The 16,607-nt window shown below is 49.9% G+C and overlaps 5 protein-coding genes across 5 annotated transcripts; 1 reads left to right on the top strand and 4 right to left on the bottom strand.

Annotated features, from left to right (window-relative positions):
- Positions 1-1,367: 1,367 nt before the first annotated feature.
- Positions 1,368-3,083, bottom strand: APUU_51349A (uncharacterized protein; the record flags this gene model as incomplete). Its single annotated transcript, XM_041706447.1, has 1 exon — positions 1,368-3,083. One exon carries the CDS (start codon positions 3,081-3,083, stop codon positions 1,368-1,370), a length of 1,716 nt encoding a protein of 571 aa, XP_041558832.1.
- A 4,061-nt stretch (positions 3,084-7,144) lies between these two features.
- On the top strand, positions 7,145-7,739 carry APUU_51350S (uncharacterized protein; the record flags this gene model as incomplete). Its single annotated transcript, XM_041706448.1, has 2 exons — positions 7,145-7,550; positions 7,651-7,739. 2 exons carry the CDS (start codon positions 7,145-7,147, stop codon positions 7,737-7,739), a joined length of 495 nt encoding a protein of 164 aa, XP_041558833.1.
- A 1,439-nt stretch (positions 7,740-9,178) lies between these two features.
- APUU_51351A (uncharacterized protein) lies at positions 9,179-9,433 on the bottom strand (the record flags this gene model as incomplete). The annotated part of the gene is made up of 1 exon (XM_041706449.1): positions 9,179-9,433. The coding sequence occupies one exon, from the start codon at positions 9,431-9,433 to the stop codon at positions 9,179-9,181; it is 255 nt and encodes an 84-aa protein (XP_041558834.1).
- A 1,406-nt stretch (positions 9,434-10,839) lies between these two features.
- APUU_51352A (uncharacterized protein) lies at positions 10,840-11,397 on the bottom strand (the record flags this gene model as incomplete). Its single annotated transcript, XM_041706450.1, has 1 exon — positions 10,840-11,397. The coding sequence occupies one exon, from the start codon at positions 11,395-11,397 to the stop codon at positions 10,840-10,842; it is 558 nt and encodes a 185-aa protein (XP_041558835.1).
- A 1,203-nt stretch (positions 11,398-12,600) lies between these two features.
- Positions 12,601-16,048, bottom strand: APUU_51353A (uncharacterized protein; the record flags this gene model as incomplete). Its single annotated transcript, XM_041706452.1, has 6 exons — positions 12,601-12,692; positions 12,770-14,143; positions 14,202-14,562; positions 14,613-14,825; positions 14,872-15,586; positions 15,636-16,048. 6 exons carry the CDS (start codon positions 16,046-16,048, stop codon positions 12,601-12,603), a joined length of 3,168 nt encoding a protein of 1,055 aa, XP_041558836.1.
- Positions 16,049-16,607: the final 559 nt, after the last annotated feature.

Here is a 16,607-nt window from a genome sequence, read left to right on the forward strand (position 1 = left end):
TTTTGGAAACAAAGAATCACTTCCTGTCTGCATTATGTACCCTAGCCTTTGCAATGTTCCATGGTTAAGCATTGTCAAACATTATCGAGTGCTCCTCGCGTCCGTCTCTGCAGTGCGTTTGCTTGGAATCGCTGCGAGATGAAGGACAAGAGCTTGGCGTATCATCATCAATTTTGAAAGCATACCTTTGAGAATAGGTTAAGACTGCTTAAACCCGTATCACCTGTAACATATAAGATATAAACATCTACCTATCCATATTCCCAACTCCAAATATCATATGGAAGTGTATTTCTACCTTTAGGCCCTGCTAGCTTTGGCCCTATGTCTGCATCCGCCAGGATTTGCCACTATGGATGGTCCAACTCCTCATCATCAGGGAGATAACGCCCGTTCTTCTAGGGACTGCGAGATACCTAAAGGATTATTGTGTCTCTTTGGTGCCTTGCACATCCATCTGTCGTCTAGAAATGAGTCTTGGAACCCTTCATCTACTTCTCGCTGAACGTTGACTGGCGCTGAAGATGTTCATGGCGAAGCGAACGAAAGAGCCGCCTCTGCATCTAATTTTGGCACTAGCAATCCGAAAATCTCTAGCTATGAATAGCGAGCTTGGATCCGCAAATCATCATACCATATCGTCCTTTCAGCTGGTCTCCCGGACTGGATGACGTGCAAATAGCTGTATGAAGACTATGACCACCCAACCCGTGTGGAGGGATAAAGATAGCGTCAGCCTCGAGCTGCTCGAGACATCTTCCCTGTTGAGAGCGCAATACTCCCGGTACCTCTGGAGCTGATGCTTCTTGGTGGCGCGGAACCGCTTTTTTCCAGCTATAGGGATGACTTGTTGCTTACTCTGATATAACCATTTCAGACGGCCTCGGTTTTCCTTCTAGTACCCTAAGGGTATTTGACTTCTCTCTTACAAAATTACGAGTCTTGGAAGCCGTATAGTTCAGGGCTCAAAGTCCTAGATTCGTGTCTTGGCGCCGTTTATACAACTCAGCGAGCTAGTTCAATATCTATGACTACTAGGAAGGATGGGTGACGCGGCCTATGCTTGAGACTGAACTATTCCACCGCATTCTCGTATCTTTAGGCCATGGGACGATCTCGTCGAATGCCGAGGCTGTGTTGCATGAAATATGATTTCAACCACAGTACTTTTGATTTCAGTTTCATGACGGATTGGGTAACTAATGGACCTGGATGGCTTCATGAATTGACGTAGGGGCCTGATCGGCGGATCTCTAATGTCTGGTTGTATTGCAACTTGTGAGGCCAGTTTCAGAATATGCATTGTATCACGGAGCACACTTTCAGCAATGTCTGTGGGGTTATTTATTCTTTGAATATATACATTTTCAGGACGATTCGTCTGTCGGAAGTTCTTCTCTCACATCCAGCCAGCGATTTGCATCAGAATCATTGAATCTCGAAGTAACTTGTCGGCAATATTGAGCTACGCCATGGGCAATCTCCTTCGCCCTTGTCCTATTTACTCGGCCTTCATATATTGCCTTGCGAATCCGGTACCCGGGCTTGATTCTCTGCCAGTCACTCCACCTTTCCTGCCAACCCGCTCCACCCTCATAATACCTTTCTCGCTGCCGAGCAGATAGACCGAGTCCCTGCGGGGGTCGTCGCATAAGCCAACAGCTTGGGTCGATTTTACCATCCGGCGGGTCCTCAGATGATCTCTCATAGAGCTCAATTCCCTTAGTGAATGGCTTTAGCCCGGATGCCATCCTATGTCTATTTACGGCAAGTCTCCAAGAGCTGATCTTGGGAGTTTGGGTTGCCCGATGACTGGGGTTGGGATACTTCGGACCCCGGGAAAGAGCTGATTTTGGGGCTGGATATGGGACATTGAATCGCGGATCCCCCCAGAGTCGCCTCTTTTCAGTGGGGACGCGGGAGACTGGATCAAAAACGATCCAGGTTTTTCTATTCAACCAATGATTTGCAAGCAGAGCGAAGTGAAATGGCCGTTGCCCTGGAGTTAATTGGTCCGAGATCCACTCCAGTCTCCGGTCCAAGTTGGATATTAATCGCACCTCCCAACTGCTCCAGTCTTTGGTTTCCGTTACAAAATGCGGCATTCTCCTTATAGAGGAGCGCTCCTTCTTTTGAAGATCTGGTTTCTTGCCCTTTGTTTGAGTCTTGACGGCTGAAGCTGGAATTCCCATTGAATCTTCTTGCCAGGTAAGAAGTGTTGGACGACGGAATGGAGTCGAATGACCGCGCAGGATTGGCAAGGAACTCCATTGATTCCGTGCATTCATGTCACTTTTGTATCCATTCAAAGATGCATGTCGCCTGACCTTGAACTGGTGCTCAGAGTTGCAGAGAATTAGGTCGCTAATATCCGAGGATGATGTCCATTTTCGATTTTGTTGATATTGATATTGATATGCACGTTCAAATGCAGTACTATCGAGCGAGAGACTCCTCAATAATGCAGACTGCGGGCTTCCCGGAGGTCCTGCGGGGAGAGTGTGAGTACTGTATCCAATGCATTTGAGTGTCTGCACCCCCATCCGAGCAGACCAAACTTGGTACTTGCGCGAGCGACGAAATACTGGCGATATATCAGGAATGGATTCTTCACTGCCGATATTCTGAGGGTTCAAGTCTCGACATAAATGTGTGGGTATCGGGTCACCTTTACGCTGCGCAAGGCATGGCATAGAAAAGCTGTGTGGCGACGACTGGGTATAATGCATAAATCTCAGCGGGACGCGGCTGGTACTCTGGTAAAGGGGGGACCGCGGGAACGTGCGGAAGGTTTGCCTAGCAGGTGGTACAACATGTGAGCTTGTATCTGATCCGAGCTTTTCAGAAAACCTAGCACGCTGTAACCGAGGTGCTGTAGAATATCTCGATGAAAGCCTACTGTGGAGGCCTTCCCGTGAAGATCCATTTGTACATGTAGGCCCTCGAATGGGAGTAGCCAGAGACTGAGAGCCAACAGGAGGCAAAAGTGCTCCAGTCGCAAAAGGGGAGGCTGACCCTGGGCCAGGATTTGATCTAGGCATAGGACGGGAAGGACTTGTATGGTTCCATATGGCGTCAGCCATTTCAGAATCATAGCATGTATTCCATTTAGGCACCTGGTGTTGTTCTCTCTCTGGATATGCTCTTTCTGGATATGCTCTTTCTGGATATGCACCGAGTTCTCTTTGACGGGGATCCGGATCCCACCATACCCATTCGATATCGGTACTCGCTGAGCTCCAAGAAGTCCAACTGCGTAGCTTTGCCATAAATTTGCGGACAAGTTGCTTGTTGGCCTCGTGTCGCTGAGAGGGCACCCAGCCGTACCAGGTTTTTGCGTAGCGAGTCGATGGGGGGTTTCCCTTTCTCAAGACTCTGGCCTTTGTAAATGAACGAAGGAAGCGAGGGAGTTTCCAGATAAGGACGGTAAGGATAAAGATGCCGACTGTTCCAGCGAGTAGCTGAAGGAAAAGCTTGCGGGGAATAAACGATGTGGCCTGGACAGGCGTAACTGGGGGTGCAATCAGAGTTGGGCGGATCAGAGTCGTAGGTGGAGGCCGGTAAAGGACAGGTGCCATCTGATGAATGTAGATTCACGCAGTAAGGTAGGCATTCTGATAACAATATGGAGGCTGAAGGTGGATATGTTTGTCGGGCCTCTATTGTGTCGGAGTGAGAGTGTCATCGCGATGGATGGGCGACGTAGAGGGCAGGAGGGCCTTTCCTCGCCGGCCACTTCGCAGCCATCCCCGTTCAGGTACATAACAGCTCTTATGCCCGAGTTATTCCCTCCCGCGACGCCAATTTGTCCCTGGATGGTTGACCGCGAAGTATATCTCCTCGCCAAGCTGAACACCATCGGCATTGGACCGGTGCTCATTGCAAATGTTACCTTTATTGGAAGTCTAATGCTCTAAATGCAGACTGTGCTATATCAGGTGATTGAGTGTGCTGCCTCACTCTGCTGCCTCACTCTGCCGCCTCACTTCTCCTTCCTCCCTCGTACAGCAGTGATGCCTCACTATTCACTCAAGTCCAGTCCGAGCCATTAACTCTGCAAAAAGAGCACTGATCCGCGCTGTTAGCATGTCCTTTTGATAAGCCCTGGGATTTTTCTTTTTTCTTTTTTTTCGGGGCTTACTGACTGCTATTCCAGCTCTTGTCGCGCCTCCCCGGGCTTTGGCTTGATCTAGTCCAGTACTGTTGTTGCACATGTTTAGTACTCTGAAGCCTCAACGGCGGCAAAAAGTCACTTATTATACCCATTGCAGGACGTCTGGTCGCTGGAGTTTATGGAGCTGACTTTATTCGCATACTTGTTCCCTTCTTCGGTCGATCCACATGCCCAATCCCCAGAATCATCATCATCTACTGCATCCAAATACTGTCTGAGCATCGGTGACCCAGGCCACAATATTGATGAATGCTGATTGGTATGACACGGATGGAGCTTTACAAAGGTACGTTTCCAGTTTGGAAAGCTTTGCGATGTGCATGAGCTAGATTGATACGAGGTCATCATGCATTTGTTTCAATGTCATGCGGGGCAATATTTCGGTTGAAATCTCGGTTGACAAACTTCTTGGGCCACCACCAAAGCCATTTCAATGGGCGAACGGCTAGCGACAAGTTGGGAAATAGAGCTAAACGATCCCGTAGGGCTTCGGTCAATGCCGACTATCGACCACGCGGGTGACACCAATCAACTCGTAGTTTCATCCACTCGGACGACCGGACCAGTACGAAAGGTGCTGCTTTGGTGGAGCACTGGCAAATAGGATTCTATCAACGACCTCATGCTCCAGAGTGATATTCTTTCCACGTTCGAGCCGATCTTGCGCGAAGGATGCATTATGCGAGATTGCGAATCCTCGATCGAGTGGATCTGCATATCGTGTAGGATCTTACGGAGTACAGGCGATGATCTTAAACAAGAGAGGCATAGGCGCCAATATGTTGTGGTGTGCTGAAGTTGGGCACCCGTATGAAGAGGAATCGCGGTGGAAAGACCAGCTTGGTCATTGTCAGAAAGTTTCGGTCTCGGGGTCTGCTGCGCACTTTTCGATTCTTGGTCCCCGAACCGGGTTTCATGTTCGATGAGTGTGTATTTGTAATGGGGCCTTGACGGATCATGGATGTCACTGCTCAATTGACTACACCGCCACTCTCTGCATAGCACCGCCACACAGATGTGGCTGGTCAAATTGATGGGTATACTACACAGTACACCCCATTTCTTAGCGATTCCTTGCTTTTCGACCCAGAGTAAACCTACTCTCACGGGTTTTGCATGCGATGGTATCATTGAAGGTGTTGATCCAGTACAGCAGTGTTGCGCTACTAACAAAGAGAACCGGAAGCCGTATAGAGAGCTTTGACATTACCTCAGCCGCCAACGATCGAGGTGATATCCATTACGAACAAAGGCATGTAACGCGGGCGTGATCCAGAACCTCCACATCCTTCTTGCGTGCCACCCAAATAAGCGGTCCTTACTTTACCTTGCGGATAGTAGATCCTTCGTGCTTGCATCCTGAGATCTGTTTTCCGTGTCAGATAAACTGGGAACATTGCCACAGAAGGCAGCAACGTTTAAGCAGAAGCTGCGAGCTGTTTACGAGGGTCTCGATTCAGTCTACAAAGAAGAACAGACTGGGGTCATGCGCCACGATACACCGTATGCGGCTACAGGGGTGTGGCGCAAACAAGATTGAGACAGGGATGAGCCTGTCGGGTCAGGCTGTCACATCTCATCCTGGTCTGCGGGCCCGCAACTGGTCCACCGCTCGTCATTTCCCGTTTGGGCCCCGTACTACCCGCAAATTTCCATCCTCAAACCCGCCCCGTCGATAGTTCACGTATCTCCAGCTGTTCCAGTTCTGTTAGGGGCGAGGGCAGAGAGCAGGCAGGATTATTTCAGAACTCTAATTCCGTGCAAGACGACGAACATGGCAATACATGCCAATCGGCGGGATGGAGAGGTTTCCACGCCTCAACGAAGCAACGCCAGTCTTTGTGTTGAGGCTGAATTTCAGTCCACCGCGCGTTCCCACTCGCTTTGCTGCCCGTGAAGACGATGGCACAATCTCGCTGTAAAAGAGTGCTCGATACACTTTCCGACTATGGACTACTATAAGGGATGGAAGGCATCTTACCCTTGCTATCAAGAACGTGGTTATAATAATCTGGATAAACACTCCGGCGCCACGCGATTCGTTCGAGAGTCGACCGACACTGTGGATGGATCAAGTACCCGAAAATAATGCGTGCTAGGCCCAAGATCCCGGAATTTGACTCGTCCATGGCCTTGACAAATGCCGCCTGTGATCCACGCAGCCGGATTAAGCGACTCGCACAATTTGTCTACAAGCGCCGTTCGATGGGCAAAAAGGGTCTGCAGGATCAAGGGGGTTGATGGGGAACGGTCAATGTTCGCCGAGGCTCGGCCGAAGGGATAAAGAAAACCATGGCGAGAGAAAAAGCAAGACTACACACCATTGATGGTCCCCTGGTTGGCTGTACCACCGGACCAGACTATCATTAGGCACAGCATATCATACTACTGCCCAGCCCCAGGTCCAGCGAGTCAAAGCTTCATGGTGTGGCAAACTGATCCCCCTGATCCGATCGTTGTTGCGAGTTCCACTATTCCAATGCGAATAGTTGCCCACAATCCGCGGCAAACGATCATTTTGCATCCTGCAGCTCTATCGTCTTGAGATGACCCGCTGACCAACCAATCTACTATACTTCATCTACCATGTTTTGCCGATCCCTCATGGCATAGTTCGCCGCTCGTATGTGTGGCAAACGCCTATTTCCCTGATACCTAGATGAAGCAGGTTTGGAGACGCAGATGATGTTGAAGAATTGCGAAAGCTTATCCAAGCAGAACCTTCACAAATGTGCCCACTCCCTGGATCATGACCGACTCTTTCCATCACATCAGCTTTCGTCGTCTATATAAAGATAGCAATACCTCTCCATTCCAACCTTAATTCTTTGTATCCGATATCAACAGATTCAAGCACTTTCCTCCCAATTCCAATCTCCAACCACCATTATCAGCTATCCTCTTCTCTCTGCCCGTTGTCAGGTTCAACCCCTCCATCGTCATTATAAACATTCCGGTTCCTATTCAAAAATGAGTTCAAGCAGAGAATACAGCCTCACATTCGCGATCGCGCCCCCCGCATCCGTTCGTCCTGGTGTTCCCTTCTCTCTCCCTGTCATCGTGGCGGTGCGCCCTATCGGTGCTGCAAGCAGCGATCCATTACAACAGCTAGGCGCGGGTGCGTCTCTTCGAGATGAATCTGGAACCAGTCCCTCTGGCGGTCTGACCGGCACTGTTTCGACAAGCGTACGTAGCCGAGCAGGAAATACCGCGAACGGATATGCTCGACTCGGTCCTCTGAGGATTACGACCCCGGGAAAATACAAGCTACGAGTTACATTGGTCAACAATACATCCAGTGGAGTGACCGTGCGTGGATTTATCGAATCATCTGTCATCCATGTCCATGCGGGTGCTGCCGCGTCTCAGCAACCAAGTAAGTAACCGCACCAAGGGGGCAACAAAGCACACTGCATTTTTGGCTTTCGGGGGGTTATTTCCAGAGGTATTTTTGCTAACACAGATTTACCGCTTAGCCCCGAGTCAGGTCTCAAAACTGCAGTCATTAATCCCTGAGAATATCGGAATATCGCAAGCCGACATTGTTTCCTGGCAACAAGCCTAAACATCCATTCTAAAGACATCCGGTGTTCATGTTCATTGAGTGGCCTCTCGGGGGCATTATAATCACCCGGTGGTTATTTTGCCCTCGTAAACCTGTGCGGCTTATCTTTCTTTAAGCTCTTTTTCGTTTGTTCCCACCGGCGTTCTTTGTTAGCACAGCTTTCTTTGGGTGTTGAGGAGAAAGATGGGGTTTCATTTTGCCGGGTACTCAGATTACGTGTGTTTTCTTTAATCCTAGAGCAGCAGCAGCAATGCCATCGGCCACTTGGGTGCCCGGGCAACTGTTACAACATTTTCAAGCAGGAGAAGCGTTGGGAACCAGAACTGAGCCTCCGCTCCGGTCCTTCTACCGTCCATGACTCTTGCTCATCAGCTATTCCCTTTTTATATTATTTCAGCATACGCTCTCCTTATAGACAAGCCTTATTTCGTTACTTGGCTTTCACATGCACCTAGTAATATACTATGGTTCCCCAAACAGATGCGACATGAACACCTCGAACTCACAACTAGTATAGTCCTCGAATAACACCTGTAATCCCTGATAGTACCCTCACCATCTTGTCTCGGTAAAAGTTCCCCATCTCCAAACCACCAACCTCGATAATCAGAGTCAGCTTGTACCTGAATAGATAGCGACCCAAGAGAAAACACTGCCGACAATCTACACCCACCAGTCGCCGATCTATACCTAAAGTGCAGAGGCCTATTTTTTGAGAGGGCTATGGATGTCGTGGACTCCTAGGCGATAAATACTATAGTACGTATCTATAAATATAGCCACCTCCCGTTGCTGTCTTAAACCCTCGTTTATCCTTTTTTGCGTCTCGTTGTTTAGATTATTAGGGCTAGTTGTCCAAGGGCGTTATCTAAGTTATCCAGCGGCCCAAAAGTACTACGCAGGTAATAGGCACGTAGGTACAGGGATTCTGCTGCTGTGCTTTTTTGGAAGAATTTGGACGATGCCCACGGCGTTCATTCCATTGGTTTCTCTTAGTATTACAGGAAAACATTACGAATGGGAAAATGAAAAAGCCATGAATGGGCTGAAGAACGAGTTTCTCATTTCTTAGCGTCTATCGAGAGTGGTAAAGAGAGGGGTCGTAGTCCTCATACAGCGCGGACTGTTGTTCATGGCCGTGGAATGATGCCGAGTTTTCTAAATGGGATCGTTTCTGAACCTGGAAAACCCGCTAGCAGGTTATTTCTAACCCGGCTGTCGCATCGTTCTTCATTCTGAAGTGACTGATTGATCGATTGATTGATCGAAAGAGACGCCTGGCTGATGGATGGATAGATGGATTGTCGAGGATACTGGAGGGTGATATTCGCTTTGTGCATGACTGCATTCTGCAACGAAAGCTACCGAGCTGACGGTGTCATAGATAGATCCTTTGGTTGATAAATTGTCCGGTTGGTGAAGAGAGGATGTGTATGCATTCAGCCCTTCTTCTGCTGGCGGACCCAGTCGACGCCGTCACGGACAGTGTCTCGAACGCTAAAGCCACCAAAGAGCCAGTAGTTTGAGTGCCGGCCATAGTGGTAGACGGTGTTGTCGTAGCGACGGCGGTCGTCGGTGCTTCTCTGGGAGTTGTTGGAGCCCGAGGAGCCCGATCGCGTCATCTGGACAGGGCTGTGAGTGCGACGAGGGCGCTCCTCGTTGGAAGAGAATGAGTTGCGCGTGATGGAAGTCATTTTTCTAGAAGTTGAATAGCGGTGTTTGTGGAGGTTTTGCGTCAGACGCTTGTTTGTGGACGAGGCAGTGGATTGGTTGGTGATCCGTGTATGAAGATTAGAAGTACCACTGATTCCAGATCAAGGTATAAGAATAGTATAATGCGTGGGATGGTCTCTTGAATAGACTGAGGTATGAAGGAAAGAAAGATTGTGAAGATGAGGGGATCTGGCCGATTATTTATGCTGCCTTCGCTCGGGCATTCCTTCGCGATTGACGTCGAGAACCAAGAAACGCCCCGGGCAATCGGTTCGCTGGTCTCGCGGACCCTCATGAAGCGGGGAGTTTGACCTTGTAGGGCAGGCGCTAGCATGATCTTTGACGTGAGGTCCTATCAGGACGCACCTGGCAATGAGACAGGGCAGGAGAGACGGTCAAACACGGACAAATCAGACGGTGCCAACGTGCGCAGGAGGTCCATCAGTAGGGCCTAGTGCGAATTCTTGTTCTCGCTGGGTCGATGTCAGCCAATAATGGTACCTTCAGAGGCCTGCCCCATGTCGCTGGGCTCGCGCTAGAAGGTCCCCTTAAGTTTTGGCCCCATGATGACGGCAGTTTGACCGCTTCTGCCTGGAGGCCTGCGCTGCATTTGCACTGTTTCAGCCGCTTCCTGAGGCTTTCGTGTCGGTGAACACCCGGACCACCACCAAATGTCCATCATGCAACCACACGGACGCGGTAAACTCGAGATGAGCATGGAGGGGACAGAGTACACAGCGGAGAATGTGATTCGTGAGACGAGAATTGTCGGTCGGGTTGAGTCACGGTCGATTGGCTGTCTCTGAGTCAGATCACATGGTCTGGGGGCTTTGCCCGTTTCGTTCTCGCTCCAGTCACGCTGACTCCTGAGCCTCCGGCCCTCCAGCTTTCCAGTTTTCTGCTGGATGACCACAATCGGGCAAGCTCCTTTCCTTGGCGTCCTTGCATCGCGGACATCGCTTTCCCTAATTGGTGCCCGTTTTGTCGTCACGGATTTCCGACGCTCCGTCCCCAGCAGGTGGTCTGGGGCACTCGGCAGAGACGGCACGGCACGGGCATCAAGAAACAGATAACAATCTCCGCGGCTGCTTGGACTTGCGGCTCTCACGACGAAAGTACTCCAGTCTTTCTCCACGTCTCTCGCCTACGCGGTCATTTCTCGCCTACACAGCCATTGTGTGATTTTGCAATGAAAGGGAAATCATTTTATTTCAAACAAGATAACAATCTGCATGCGAACATGCAAAAAACAGATAAACAACTAAACACCTGACCGGAGTATGCGATTTTCGGTCCTTACGCCAGAATTATGCTCTATGAACAATGCAGAGCAAAATATCGAACCTCAAACACCAACAAAAATGCAGCGCAGTGAAATAACACCAGACTACTCCTCCTGTAGCGGCCACAGTTTCTCGCTTGGCTGTTTCCAAGAGCGCGGTCGCTCCGAGTGGCAGCGTCGGTGATTCTTCTCGATCATCAGACGGCCTCGCTCGCCATCTCGAGTCTTTCTCTTCTCGTTGGTGGCTATGGGATGCGCGGAGAGTCGATGAATCCAGTACGGAAGCGGCACTGTCTCTCTGGACAGCATCGTGGGTAAAACCAAGAGTGACCGGGCCCTGTCCAGTGGGGGTTGCATCATCTTACGCAGCGAGACGGTGGCGGCACTGGTCTGGTCGTGTCTTGCTCCGTCTTTAGAGTGATGATGCCAAAGTCGGTGTGGATGAGCTGGCTGAGAACGAATAATCCCGGCAGATGCGGCGTCATCCTCAAACAGCTCTCCAGATTGCACCGGGGTCATGAACTGGCTTTCAAATTCGAGCCCATCGGGCGGCGCTGTCACCGTGATGATGGGCAGGTTACGTCGTTCGCGAAGACGCATCCCCGAGCCGCAGTACGGCCAGGAATGACGTCTCTTATGGTGGAAATGCGGCATGGTGATCATAGTGAATTACAGTGTCCGAGAACCACCTCGAGCGCGTTGGGAGAGGTGTATTTAAAGGACATGCACGTCAGCCGAGTTGAGAAGGGCAAGGAGCTCTAGGCACCTACAAAAAGAGTCAGTGGCAAGAAACAGCCCCGTTTCGCATCATCATTCGCACAACTTCCGGGGAAACTGCAGCGGGCAAAGCTTTGTATTTCTGTCGCAGGCAGCCAGGAGCAGGTACACTGCGGATTATAAAGCATTCAGCCTCTTAGCATGCGTCAGGCGGACTACACGTAAAGGGCGCACGCGCACCATGAAAACGCGCAGCACCCTCACCCAGGTGACAAACTCGGGGCACCATGTAAGACACGAAGAGGGTTCATGGTCGACCTGAACTGTAACCAAGCAGGTTTGTCGAGGTTGCCCATTAGGTAAGTAGTAGATTCGTGAGTCATGTAGGCGCGAGGCATGCCCTGCTTTTACGCTGCTGACTAGCGGGCTTGAGCTGACAAGGGAAGCTGTGCCTTTATTTGTATAGCTCTGCCTAATCGGATTTCACCCTTTTCATATCCAAAGACATAACTAAGCCCCTTGCTGCGGATGCAGTCCAGTCAGCAGAGTCATCGCTATCTCGTTACGCTAGCGAAACTTCCCCAGCACTGCCCCGCAAAAGCTTAACCCCCATCGTCAAATCCAGCACCTTTTATTTATAAACAGAATGAATAAAATTCGAGAATAACTTCCTCAATAAAGACATTCGCTGCTCGCCACAAATGTTCCCTCTATACACCACGTAATTCTTTTCTTAATGGTGGTGGGGCTCTTGCAAACCTGGGTAGTATCGAGATCCGAGCGTGACTATATATAATCCGCAACTACCATCATTCCCCATCATTAATGGCTTCGCGGGGAATGCAACTTACAAGATTAAGTCGCAGCGGGCCGATGCGATGACGCCACAGGGGCCGCTCACCCGTTTACTTATGTCAGTTGGGGAGATCATGCGTTGAAGATTTGGTCGAGGTGGACGAGTCATGGGACTTTCAGAGGCCACTCGTTGGCTTCCACCATGACCAGCCAGAAGAGAAAAATGGTTACGACCATAATTTATAAATGTATGTGATATCTGATATCTGCTGATCTGAGGATCGTTGATGTTTACTTGGGGTCGAATTTTATCTATTTACTACGGAGTATATGCCTAACGTATGTATATCAGAGCTAGGAGCCAAGCAAGTCGTAGCCATGTCCATATTTCCACGCTGAGTGTGACTGGGCACTACCGTCAAGCGTGGCAATAAAATCGTCACGATCTGGTGATTTACAGGTTGTTAGCTACGGATGGGTAAAGAAAGAAGTTCTCTAAAGAAATATTGTAGCTGCAACTCACCTTTCGACCGCTGGAAATAGATAGTAACCGGCCCACTCTTTTTCGCCATTCTCGCATCTTTCGGAGAGCCTGATGCTATGACAGCAAGATTGAGTACGCTGCCTCGGGTGTATGCCGTCACGGGAAACTCGACGCGGTTACCGTCGCGGGATGAGATGCTGCGACAGCTCCCCGAAGGGACTGACATGCTGAGCCACCTATCTGGGACGTTGTTTGTCCATCGTGCTGCGAGCTGGATTGAGTTTCCCTTGCGCCAGAGTTGCACCTCCGTTTCACCCTTTGTGGACTTGTTGGAGCCAAGGAAGGACTGTTTCTTTGTGGTCATTGACTCGGCGCGGCGGGAGAAGCAGAGCTCGTAGCCGGATGCGAGAGAGCTCATAAATGAGTGGGAGATGGCTTCGTCGGTGAAAAACACTTCCATGTTTCCCGTTTTCTTTTCGCAGTGGGAGAAGATCACCGGCATGTTGTTGGTTGCACGGTATAGTTGCTCCACGTGGGAAGAGATATAGTCGACGTAGAAGATTTTGGGGAATTTGACATTCATGCTGGACGAGTCGTATATATAATCTATGTCACGGTAAAGATAGTAGAGGCTGCGATATCGGAAGGACAGTCGGTTCTCTAACAGAAATATTGCTTTATATTGTTTTTGGTCGAGTGAAACATCTGCCACGTCGTATACGCTGCCTGAGCTGCTTGGCTGAGCCCAGGAGTAGGTTGGTGTTTGGGTGAGGCCAAGAATCGCCTTTTCAAACTCTGCAGCTCGCTGCGGAGACCGAAACTGTATATCTAGCCCGATATTGGGGCTATTTTCATCGTAGACATAGGAGTAAACGGGGTTGTAACTGCCATCCGTTTTATCCGACCGTTCCTGGCCAGTGTCGGACCATTTGATCTGAACTGACTGAGACATTTCATTGCGGTGGACTTGTACACCGCACAATGGCATGAAAAACTCGAGGCTGGAAGGGACCTTTTCGGCCATGGACGAGCTAATAACCATACGTCGAATCGACCGCCATACTTCTCCGAATGTCCTCTCTAGAACCCGCACTTGGCATGATCGAGTAATAATAGGAGGATTCATGGACTTCATGATTGGTGCTCTTAATTGCTCAACAATATCCACTGAGCTCTTGAATATGACGCTTTCGGAGAACTGCTCCGAATCCGACGGTTCACGCTGCCAGACCGCATCAAAATACGCTTTTGGGATATTGATGAATTGGCCAAGGTCCGACGAATATTGGAATGAGATGGACACAGGGGTTGTGCCAAAGCTCAATGTCACAGGTTCGGATATTTTTGCTCCAGGGATGCCCCCTAGTGTAGCATTCGATACCTTTATCAGTTGGGTTAGATCATCTGTCGTAACTAAATTGCCTATATTAGCCAAATAACTACAGCACTATTAGAAGAGGAGTGGTCTCACAGTCCCGCTGTAAGCAAAGAGTACCGCTCTGATTGCAGATGGTGAGTTTGGGTTCGCTCTCGCCTTGGACCGTGGACAAAAGAAGCATATAGGGAGCAGTTTTGGTGCGCATCCTAAACTTCTTACCGCCGATGCCGGCATTCACAAACGCGCGCAGAATGACTCGCTCGTCTTCCGCACCAGCATCGTCAAGCTCAACGGTAGTATATCGGACATTTTCCAGACTGAGGAGGTTCTCCTCATTACTATAGGAAGATTCGTCCGGCTGGACTGCTTCCCAAATGTCAAGGTTGTGCAAACTGATAGTTGTGGGGTCTGGAATATCCACAGAAATAAACTGTGAAAAATCCTCTTTGATTCCCTGGTTTTTATTAGACTCGTCCAAGACATGGATAGTAAGAAGGGACCCACGTCTGATAAGTCCGCAATTAATTTTCGGTTCTCATCTATAACTAATGACTGTGGAGACTGCCTTTTCAAGACGATATCATAAAGAATATACGACGCTTTTAATAGATCCACATAGGCTTGGTGACCCGAATTGGAAGAGTTAGTAGATGGGCTCGTGCTACCTCGAGGGCTGACGAGGGATGGCCGTTCGCCGTTTGCGAGATTAGCTCGCGCCTTTAACTTGTTAGTTGTTATCATGGAATGGGCATGATGAACACACCTTGAGCTGCCACCAAACTGCAATCCTGAGCCAGTCCCTCGTACTCAGGCTCTGACAGTGGTCCTCATAGTTGGAAGCTAACTCAAACTTCTCAAGAATTGTAGTCTCAGGCTGGTGGATTGTATCTCGTGGTTCGTAACGGAGTGGTCGCAGGTGCTGGTCACGTAACTGGAGCTCGTGAAGTTGTCGCAAAGTGCCTGCAGATGTGGGAGTGTTTGGAGAATTGATGGAGCTCCCATACGGAGCAGACTCATGTCTTTCAGATAGCGACTCACTTCTCTGACTCCGGGGATAGTCTTGATATGGGCTCTCGGTGACACGTGAGCCCGACGAAACAGGACTTCGGCCAATCAAGTGGCGTTCTATAGGTGTTGGACTGTTGAGCGAGGTCCTTAATGGTGAAATAGGAAATGTTTTGTTTGTAAAAGCAGTGGAGATTGACCCGCTGGAATATTCGGAGAGTCGAGAATCGGACGAGGTCGAGTTGCTAGGATGAACCCCGGGAGGACTCTCGGGTTGGAAGACAACATCTGGCTTTACAGAGCTCGGCGCATCGAGTTCACTTGCGACATCAGGTCCCAGGCGCTCTGTACTCATTGTGTGGATGCCGCTGCTGGGGGGCTTCACTTCAGGCTCGGGGTTGTCTTGTGGTTCTTGCGAAGGGGTTGTTGCCAGTGCGTCCAGGATTAGGCTTTCGAGTCCTTTCTGAGATGAACTATACAGGTAAGAAGCTGCCTGACAAAGCGGAAAGTGACAACACTTACTTGCCGGTGGGTGTCATGTATAAATGGAGGTTTGCGGAGTACACCATAATCCTTGACCGAAGTCCTTCAACTTGCTCTCTGTGTGTGTCCCATTCAAATCTTGGCCCATCACCAAAACCAGAACTTCGATACTTTGTAACCAGATCACCCAGTTGTTTGAGAGTCGAATAGGTGCCGTGTAAACAACTTTGCAAGCCGTGTACACGATCTTCGGGCAGGGTTTCGAAGAACGAGGAATTGGAGGTAACGTGGTCACGAAAGGCGCCCAGTGTGCCTTGCAACGAAGCCAGTTCCGTTACAAGGTTTCGAAAACCAACGGGCGCATCCCCAGAAATAAGGTAGCATGAGTGATACAAGTCCCAAGAAAGTCGAGCGAGGGCTGAAATGTCTACCATAGCGAGTTTGGGTGGCATAATGAGAGACTTTCTTTGTCTGAAGGGGCCGATCTGGGACGTATCCAGTGGAATAAGAACTGCTCAGGGTGGGGTGACTGGCCACACCGCAGATGACCCCCTGAAGTCATAGTAGACCTCTTGAATACGATTGACGAAGAGCTGCAATCGACCAGCCGTTAGAGATCGAGTATCTCGTAGTTGATGATGGAGCCAGCGGAGGGAAAGGCGGGGAAAGCCAGCGACAAAGCAGAAAAATTACGAGACGCGACAACAGCAAACCATCACGCGAATGATGGATATGCTTCATGTGTTTCTTTGAGGGTATAGTCGCTTAGGCGTGGGAAGTCCAGCGTTGGTGTGCAAGCCTGGAAATCGTGTGGGTGGTCCGAAGGAAGATGGCGAGTCCACGAGAAACTCTTCCTCGGCGCCATAAAGAGGCGCAGCATTGTAAGATATCGGAGGAAGATTGACTGGCCGGGGGCCAGCTAGGCTGTCCAGGGCACGAGGGCCACAAATCAGCATTTGAGAGCCCATAGAGCCTCTCCTCGCGAGAGGGCGCATGGGCATCCACGGACTA

Source organism: Aspergillus puulaauensis, chromosome 5 (assembly GCF_016861865.1).
Source record: "Aspergillus puulaauensis MK2 DNA, chromosome 5, nearly complete sequence".
Classification (NCBI taxonomy): Eukaryota; Fungi; Ascomycota; class Eurotiomycetes; order Eurotiales; family Aspergillaceae; genus Aspergillus; species Aspergillus puulaauensis.